This window comes from Ammodytes marinus (genome assembly GCF_949987685.1).
Source record: "Ammodytes marinus genome assembly, chromosome: 9".
Classification (NCBI taxonomy): Eukaryota; Metazoa; Chordata; class Actinopteri; order Uranoscopiformes; family Ammodytidae; genus Ammodytes; species Ammodytes marinus.
This window is the reverse complement of record NC_137213.1, coordinates 27,339,260-27,349,259: the sequence shown is the minus strand read 5'-3', so window position 1 is coordinate 27,349,259 and position 10,000 is coordinate 27,339,260. Positions and strand designations below refer to the sequence as shown.

At 40.4% G+C, this 10,000-nt stretch overlaps 1 protein-coding gene across 1 annotated transcript in view; it reads left to right on the top strand.

Annotated features, from left to right (window-relative positions):
- Nucleotides 1–10,000, top strand: part of LOC307255310 (contactin-associated protein-like 4) — a gene marked incomplete at both ends in the record, with an annotated part of 110,707 nt that overhangs the window by 43,072 nt on the left and 57,635 nt on the right. The window contains one exon of the mRNA XM_080033988.1: nt 2,391–2,624. Within this exon, the coding sequence (XP_079890114.1) occupies nt 2,391–2,624 (234 nt within the window). The remainder of the gene's footprint in view (nt 1–2,390; nt 2,625–10,000) is intronic.

Genomic DNA, 10,000 nt, shown 5'->3' with positions numbered 1-10,000 from the left:
ATATAGTAAGACTTATCTGCTTTACTTTGACCATATACAGTATACAGGTGAAACTCATATTATTAGAATATCATGGAAAATGAATTGGTATTGAGGCAAGAAGACTGATCTTTAACCATCTGTCTGATTGGACTTTTAGGGTTTTTATTTGAGTGAACTGATGCTCTATCACTTAACAAACCACACATCTAACCTGCTTGGAGCTCGATCACTGAGTAGCAGATTGCATAGTTAAGCTGCTTGGAGCACCTTATATTCAGCTAATGAGATCCAAATATTCTTTCTACTCATCATGTACCAAATATGTTAGTTAACGTTTCCTCTTTATGTTAGTAGAAAATATAATCGGGCTGGCATTCAGCTGCCTTAGTTGTTTATGAACGTACATTCTACGAGGCAGGGTTGGACAAGCAAATTCAACTTGCCATCAAAGGCTGTTGGCTTGCAATGCCAGCACATGTGCGTCATCTTGAAATACACATTTTATTGTTAACTGTGGTGGAGGGGAGGGAGGGCATGGTTTAGGGGCCTAACACATTTTAAGTTCTGGTTTGAATGCTTCACTGCTCTTTAACGGCACACTCACACTAGGGCCGTTTGCCTGTTCCGTGCTGCAGGAAGATTCAGCACGATTCCCCCCCCCCCCCCTCCCCACTCCCCCCGCTGGCCCGTGGTCACACTGCTCATGCCCTGGGCACGATTGCACCTTGCCTACGTCACCATGCGCGTTTAGGATTTGGAGCGTAGTCTACTTGTAGGCTATACGACTGTTTGTGAATATTTTCATCCGGCCAAATTGGCATCATATATTCCACTTCCACATTAGAGCATCGAGAATCCTTAAGCTATTGTTTTTTTTTTTTAAATGTAGCCTTGACGTAATAGGTCGCGGTGAACAGTCTCATATTTGTGCAGCACGCTGTTTATTATTAATATAACGGCCCGTCATCAGACCATACGTACCGGATGGTTTTATACACATCGATCGCTCCATCAAGTAATCCAAGTCAGACCTTTTTGTATGGGCAGAGATCGTTTTTTTAAGTGTCTTTATAAAGTTTATTGTTAAACCTTGGTGTAGGCTACTGTTTCCTTATCACCGGGCCGCGGTGTGTTGTTTTGGGTGCGTCTCCACCGCCATGCGTAAAGGCAGTTATGACAGCTGACGGGAGGAAAAAGAAAAAAATCATCTGACGAACGTGAGTAAACACAAAAACCTTTTTGCTTTGCTTTCTGCGCTCACCTTTTTAGCTCTCTCCCTCTTTTATTAGCCCACACCTAGGCCTACACACACGTTAATTCTCACACATTTTATGTAGCTACAAGTCCAAGTGGTGGGCAATTCTGGTGCCGACTAGTAAGGCAGCGGATGTTAACGGACTATGCATCCTTAATAAATTCACGTCAGGAACGCCGCCTGTGCGCTTGCTTGTGCGCGTGTCATCTCATTAGCATCTGTACTTTGGCCACGGCACACCTCTCCCAGGTGTGCCGTGGCCAAGGGGCTGTTCCGTGCTGGAATACAAGTTGGCGTGGTCACACTAGCCAAACGTTCTAGACTTTAGTATGCAAATGAGCTTTGGCACGGGGCCGCGGCCCTAGTGTGAGTGGCCCCCAGGCCCCCAGGATTGTGCCTTTTCCGAGCAGCCAGCATGGACAGGTGGCCACGCCTGGTATAACACGCATTAGACTGTCTGGGACGGGTCCGTAAATCAAAATGGCGATCACATGAGCTCAGCCCCATTCATTCCCAATACAATTTCGTCAAACAAGAATGTATCTCCGCTAAATTTTTATGGATATCAATCAAAGGCTCATGCTTTTCTTTAGACCATGTACTAATAGGATGAAAGTTTTCGCTTTTCAAAACGCCACCGAAAGCGTTTTATAGCCGTTTTATTTTCAGTTTTAGCCGTTAGGCGTGTAGCCGCTAAAAGGAGCCGTAGTGAAACAACCGTTGCTTCGGCCGGCCCGGCCTCCGATGGCGGGAGGAATCTTCGTGTATCACTATATTACTTTACAACGACGGGGTGTAATTTAAAGATTACATACAGAGAATCATCGGGGATTAGTAATTTATACTTCCATGGTCGATAAACAATGCAACTGTGCCCGTCCCGCTTAGCTTAATGCACGGACATATTATAACGTTACACTGCTCGAGAATGAAACGTACCCTGCGCGTCATGCTTTAGGGGTGTGCCAGGCTCACATGAAAGCAGTATGGCAGCTTCCTTGTTGCTTCTCTGCGCCAATGAGCAGCTTCATAGGAATGAATGGGCGCCATGTTTCAATACGGTGTCCATTTCTTTATATGTCCATGGTGGCCCCTAACAGACTATCTATGAGCTGAAAGTCCTGACTGCTCTGTGTGTGTTTGTGTCTTTCAGCCTCTGATGTGGTGAGTGTGTCTGGCTCCAGCAGCAGTAGTGGTGGAGGTGGAGGTGGTGGTCTGGTTTACAGGTTCAGTCCCGGGTCGAGCCGGACGCACGGTGATGATGTCATCAGTCTGCAGTTTAAAACCCAGAGGAATTGTGGGACGCTGCTGCAGGCGGAGGGAGAGGCAGGACTGGGCCTCAGTCTGCAGCTAGAGAGAGGGAAGATTCAACTGATGCTCAGGACAGGTAACACACTCAAGATACAAACTCAGGCCACGTACTTATCTATCTATCTATCTATCTATCTATCTATCTATCTATCTATCTATCTATCTATCTATCTATCTATCTATCTATCTATCTATCTATCTATCTATCTATCTATCTATCTATCTATCTATATTCAGGACAGGTACAACACAAAACATACTGATATGACGGACTAGGCCTGGTCCAACATTTATATCACTATATAATTTGAAGCATAGACGATAACAAACTGTAAGATAAAAGTATCTTAAAATGTCAATATAAATGCCTCTGAAGTAGTAAAACACTAGTAGTATGTAAGCTATTACTGTACTATTGTATATTTAACACACTTACAGAGGTGTTTAGTGCAACACTGCAATAGAGAAAAATGCACAAACATTTTCTCAAAAGATGTTGCGATTAATGATGCCTTCTCACATGTTAGACAATTGGGTGGTGCAGCTAAAACAACATTGTCTTCCCATGTAACGTGTGAGTCTGTGTGGGTGTATTGGTACAGTACATCTGTATAAGGTTATAGACAATATAAACCCTCTGAAATAACTTTAGATTGGTTGCGTTTGGGTGAGTTGTACGATGTGCACGCTGCCACCTGATTGGTTTAAAATCTTGGCTCACGCTCCGTCTAGTTACAGGCATGATGGATGGTTCACATTCACTGTAGCGCATGTGTTAGGGCCGGACTCTGCAAGAGTTGATTCATGGCTTACTTTACTGTGTGTGTGTGTGTGTGTGTGTGTGTGGTGTGTGTGTGTGTGTGTGTGTGTGTGTGTGTGTGTGTGTGTGTGCATGTAAATGGGGTTAAAGCAGAGGTTGTGAGGCTGCCATGCTGAGTCATCTCCATATGGCTCACCTCTCCTCAGGAACCCCATCTGGTGCTGAGATACTTTCTCCATCCATCCGTTCCCTCCCTCCCTCCATCCCTCCATCCTTTCCTTATCTTTTCCCACTTCACACTCTCTCTCTCTCTCTCTCTCTCTCTCTCTCTCTCTCTCTCTCTCTCTCTCTCTCTCTCTCTCTCTCTCTCTCTGTCTCCCAAACCACTACCTCTCCCTACCGGTCTGCCACTTAGCACCACCTTTTAAACAGCTGCCACATTCACACAGGGATGCTTACACAGTACAGCAACGCTCATTATGATCCAATTATAGAATAAACATTGATCTGAAATGGGCCATTCTGTTCAGCTTTTTTTTACTTTCAGTTTATTTTGATGCCAAAACTTTCTGTACTTTTTTTACTTCTACATTTGATTTCGAAAACAGGACTTCTGGTATTGCTATTGTTACTTGTAGGTACAGTGTGTAGAATGAATTGGCATTCTCCAGGCATGTTCCCACATACTTGGTAAAAATCTAATTAGTTTTAATTAGTTTATAATTGCTAGAAAAATATAGTAGTTTTTTAAATGACATTAGAATTTGCCTTTTATATCTACATGGATGTTGGAACCAGTGAGTTGTAGCAGCTAGAAGACTGAAGAATGATATAAAAAAAATCCTTTGTCTTATATACAAATTTCTCCCTCATATTGATCTAAATAAACTCTAACTTCCATTTCACTGTCACTTTAAAGGCTTGGTCCCCTTAAACAGAGTCAGTGTGTCATTCTTTAAGACCAAATCACTTCACAGAAAGGCCTGTTCTATCTTAAAGAAAGACTGTGTCACCGTAAAGAGAGACAGCAGTGCAGTTCAGCGGGAATCAAAGCCTCCCATTGAAATGACAGAAGAGAGGTTGAGAGAAACTCTGCTTTCACTGTGACAGACACTGACAACAACAAACGGCGTATTGTTATTCTTCTTCTACATCTGTTTCTATCCCTCCTCTTTGATCTCTTTTCCTTTTCTTGTTTTAATGACCGTTGTTCGTCTCCCATCGCTGTGTGTTTTTCCGAACCAGAAGTGGCTATTTGTCTTCTTTTAGCTGCATCAATTTCACCATATTTTTCTGCTTTTTTCCTCTTGACATTTTGGTATATGCTATTGTAGTTCTCAAACCTCTTTCTCAGTCGGATGCCCTTCATCATTCTCTCTCTCTCTCTCTCTCTCTCTCTCTCTCTCTCTTTCCTTCGCTCTCTCTCTCTTTCTCTCTCACTCTCTCTCTCTCTCTCTCTCTCTCATTATTTCTCTCTCTGCGTTCCTTCCATACTTCTCTACCTCTCCCTTTCCCTCTACATAGGCCGTGTCCGGACTGCCATACTAGCGTCCTACATCCTACATACTCACCATCTATATACTGCATACTCTCTACTCAAAGATCGATTGTGTATGCGAGCTGCGTCGAAACGTTCTCAGTTGAAGTATACTCAAGCAATGAAGAATTTCTTCTTCTTCTTATAAGATTCAGGCAGTTTAGACACTGTTAAGCGTATAACGGCCCTCTACAGGTTAGATATTGAACTAGATTTTTACAGTCCTGTGTTCATCATCTGTGTTTTAGACCTCTTGTTTTATAATAATTATGTTTTGAGGCGGAGGATCCCTCCGACGCTCTCTGTCCGGCTCATCAGCACTCAGCTGTCTGTGAGTTGAGCTGGACGAGCCGCGGTGTGTGGAACAGCGATCTGTTCTAATCTCTCTCCACTATCAGACTCACTTCACTCATTTCACTTAGTGACTCTAATGTTGTTAGGTATTTATCTTCATCTCTTATCTATTGTAAGAGTTTATGAATGACTGCACGTACAGTTGTCACCCCAAACAATGTTGTTGCCTAGCAACTTGCTCGAAAATATTTAATTTTCCTGGGCGGGTAGAATTGACCCAATGCATTGTGGGGCGGTTGAGTAGGAAAAGTATACAATCGATTCATACCCAAAATCTTCCCGGAAGTTAGTACTCATCCGGGAATTTCTCACATACCCAAACTCGCATACCCAACCGTCACATACTCAAATTGAAGTCAAAATGAGTATGAGTAGGACGTTAGTATGGCAGTTCGGACACGCCCATAGGCTTTTTAGGTCCCAGATCAGGTGATTTATTTAGTGTTTGTTTCTGTGTGCTTTTCAAACCTGAGCTCATGCATCGTCTGCACTGCTTGGTTAATACCAACACATCCATGTCTGCCTGACCCCCCCCCCCCCCCCCCCCCCCCCCCCCCCCCGGAGCAGACACAGTTTACTTTATGAGGCAACTCAGAGAAACAGCCCCGCACACACACACACACACACACACACAGCAAGTACTGTTCTGGATAACAGAGGAAACAAAACACTAATATTGTAGATGAAGTAGTTTTCTTTTCTTTATGTAAATTATGAATTAAATTTGGTCGGATTAAAGATGGAGTCAGCAATTCTGGAGAACGTTTGTTGACAAAATCAGTGAAAATCTCCTCAAGACCCGATACCTGTCCATACTTTGAAAACAATATGGTGTTAATTTACAGCCTAGGTTCTGTAAACGAGTACATAAACAAAGGGTATGTAGAGAAAGAGGTCCACCACTAGCAACATGCCTGTTTTTTTTGGCATTTTCATTATTGGATAATACAGAGTTGAAATGGGGAGACAGAGAGAGAGAGAGGGGGGATGACCTGCAGTTAAGGTCCACGGGTCGAATTGGAACCCGCGACCACTGCAACGAAGGCTGGAGCTGAAATGGTACGCGCTTTATCCACAAAAAGACATTCAGTAAAGAATTTACAGCTGATTCTAACATCGTACATTTTGCTCGGCTCTGTCGGCTGGTTGCTGTCCAAACAGCTGAGACAAACAAAGGCGGTTTACTAAGATTTATGTCTGCTATCCCAAACCATTCATCTCCACTTTACATTTATCAAATTGTCACTTTGGTATATATTCTATCTCTGTTGGCTCATAACTCATCCCAGCCTTTCTCTGTTACAATAGTCATTTTTTTTATAAAAACACAAACATGCTGTCGGTTGGTTGTTCTTGCTCCAGTGAATATCGTAGGCTGTATAAGCTAAGGCGTTGTGTTTTTGATCAATCGAACACATTTTCAAAGTCTCAACAGTTGAAAAATATCAGAACTGACACAGTGACAGTTGTTGAGCAAAATTTGCATCAGTCTTACTCATGTTCTCTGTCGTGTTGCCAGTGGTTTGATGTAAAGTGCATGCTGAAACGCTTGTCTACCCCGAGTATTACAGATTGAAAATGGTCTCATGTTTGACACAGTCTACACACACATAACCATCAAAGTGCCTTCAACAATAGACACTAGAACTTGCAGAGTGATCGTAACACACACGAAAAAATGCAATCGTTAATCATCAGCGATACAAAATGTATTCAAATAAAAATACTTTATTATGTGTTATTTTTTCCATCCACTGGAATGGATGAAGAATTTTCTCACGAGACACCACGTCATCATTTTTAAATCAAAAAACATGATTTTATCAGTAAATACTTCAAACCACATTGATTTTTTAAAATGTTTACTAAAAACACAATTACTAATAACAAAAAGTGGTCAGTCAGTATTACTTTTCTATATCTACTTGCCACGTGCCGGTTTGTAGCGTTCTCTCTTCTGATTGGATATCGGGTTGTGGGATACCAGAAAAGTTTATCTTCCGATTACATGCAGAGCGGGTGACTGTGAGACCTGTGTTATGAAGCGTGCACACTATAAAAGTGATCACTGCATGAATAAAGAGCGATTTAACATTTATATATTAACATAAATATAAATCACTCACTTCACCTTTAATATCACAGCAGTAACATTTGCTGAAGTTGTTTAGGTTCCACATGTCTGTCCAAGCATCCTGAAGTAATGACCATTGCATTAGATGGGGGCATCTGAGCGGGTTAAGAGATAAAAACTTTTGAAATATGATACCCAACTCACCAGTGTAAATCTTAATGGCCTATCAATATGCTAGGAGTATTTGCCTGCAGTGTGTTAACAGTTCAAAAAAAATTATGTCTGTGACAGCGGCTCCTGATAAGGCTGTCTTCCTGCTTAATCAGATCTAGATTCACGGTGAACAAATATAATGGAATTGCCAACAGGATATGATTCAGTGTCACTATAGAGATGAGAAATGGACAGTCAACACACCCAGTCTGACCCTCATTGACTTTAATAGGAACTGCTTTAGTTATTAACAGTTTTTTTCATCTATTATTTATCGATGGGTTTTTGATGAGCAAGGCTCGCTTTTCTCGAGCAGCAGCCTGAAGTCTAACACATCTACATTCACAACCTCAGTCTGGTTGTCTGGGATTTCTGTAGAGCTCCACATACAAGTTCAAGTTTTTTTTTTTTTTCATGTGCACAACATTCTAAAGGCAGCCGTTGGAGATTAAATATTAATGCTCAGATTCGATCCAACAAGGCAACTTTTTTTTTTTTTAAAGAGAGGTTCTACTGAGATATTAAAGGAATACTTCACCCATATGGAACCAGCGTTCTATCATTATAAAATCGTTATTATAATATAATGAATGAGGTTTTCCTTCCCTCAGTCTTTCCTTAGTCTTCCCTTGGCCCAGCTGTCCTATGAATCCTAACCTTACATTTTTACTAGTGTGATGTCACACTAGTAAAATGTAGGGTTAGACAGTGAGACCATAAAACATTCTTTTTGCCTTTTCTCAGGCTAGGATGAACCGATTTAAAAAAAGAAATTCACATCTATAATACATAGGATCTCAGAGTTCAATACACCTTCATATTCCCACCGGTGAAGTAGGGCTTTAAGTTTACATGTTACTACGGTTGCATGAAGCAAGGCAACCTAGCTTTAGTATGCCGAGCAAAGGATGATCAATATATTGCACACGATAGTATTTGATCCTCCTGGTCTTTTTTCGTTTTGCCGCTCACTCAATAAGATCGCTCAATGCGCATACTCCCATAAAAATAACATTGAAATACCCTTATACAGCAAGGAGCATACTGAATATGACTAACAATATAAAAAAAAACACACATTCAAATTTACAATGTGCATTGTACCTGCTCTAAAGATTCATATGAAAATCTTCCTCAGGATGTGTTGACAATAGGTTTTAAACTTGAGACAGCATTGTTTTCATTTTGTATTCTACAGACCAAGGTTTTTTCCTAATTGGTTAATTATTTTTGTATTAATAATTAAAAACAATAACTGTCCTTTCATAGACCCACACGAGCATCATCTGTGAAACTTCTTAAAAGAGAGAAACATTTATAGAAATAAAAGGGGCCACTGCAGAGGAAAAAATACAGACAGCCAGTGCCAAATAAAAATGTTTTAATATCAATTCATTTTCCTATTTGTTTGCCCTTGAACCTCTCAAATTTATTTCTTGCTTTCTCATTCGGCCGATAAAAATCATATCACCCATTCAATAAAACTCTCCGTCATAAGGTCATGTCCCTCAACAACATCTTATTGTTGTTTTTTAAATCTCCCATCGCTCCTGTCATATTGATTTCACTGTCTCCACTAAGTTGTAATCAAATAACTCATCGCAATAACTCTGTCAGGACTTATCAAGAGGAGCACATCATTGCTTTATAATATCATAACATCTGAACTGTTTTCATCTTATATCCAAGCTACAGAATTTCCTTTGGGAACAATAAAGTATCTGTCTATCACACTATCTCTCTATCTATCTCTCAATCACTCTATCTATCTATCTATCTATCTATCTATCTATCTATCTATCTATCTATCTATCTATCTATCTATCTATCTATCTATCTATCTATCTATCTATCTATCTATCTATCTATCTATCTATCTATCTATCTATCTATCTATCTATCTATCTATCTATCTATCTATCTATCTATCTATCTATCTATCTATCTATCTATCTATCTATCTATCTATCTGTCTATCTGTCTATCCGTCTATCCGTCTATCCGTCTGTCCGTCTGTCTGTCTGTCTATCTATCTACAGTCAAATATATAATCTTACAAAATGGTCTCAAATATCAAAGATACATTTGTCCATCTTCCAAACTGCCTCTGTTTCAATTTATTTTTGAAGTTGGACTTGTGTCTCCCTAAAGAATATTTAATACATTTTTAATGCGTTCAGTTCTTTCTACATCTCCCTCTCTCCGCAGAAATACAAAGTTTTATCTTCCTAACACTGTAGGGGATGCAGAAACGGATCGACTAATACGGACCAGTGCTCATCTATCATTAATGATCTCTCACAGTGTTTCATCTGCAGTTTGCAAAAAATTTAGGAAATATCACACATTTGGTTTTGGTTTTCAAACTCTTCTGTGCGGATATTTTAAATTCTACATTCCCTTATGAGATGATATAGGCCGACCTCTGTGTGCTCCTTTCTGTGGGATGCTGAGGGAAATTTTAATATTCATCATAATATCATAAAGATTTTTTTTTTCTTTTTTTTAGAGATG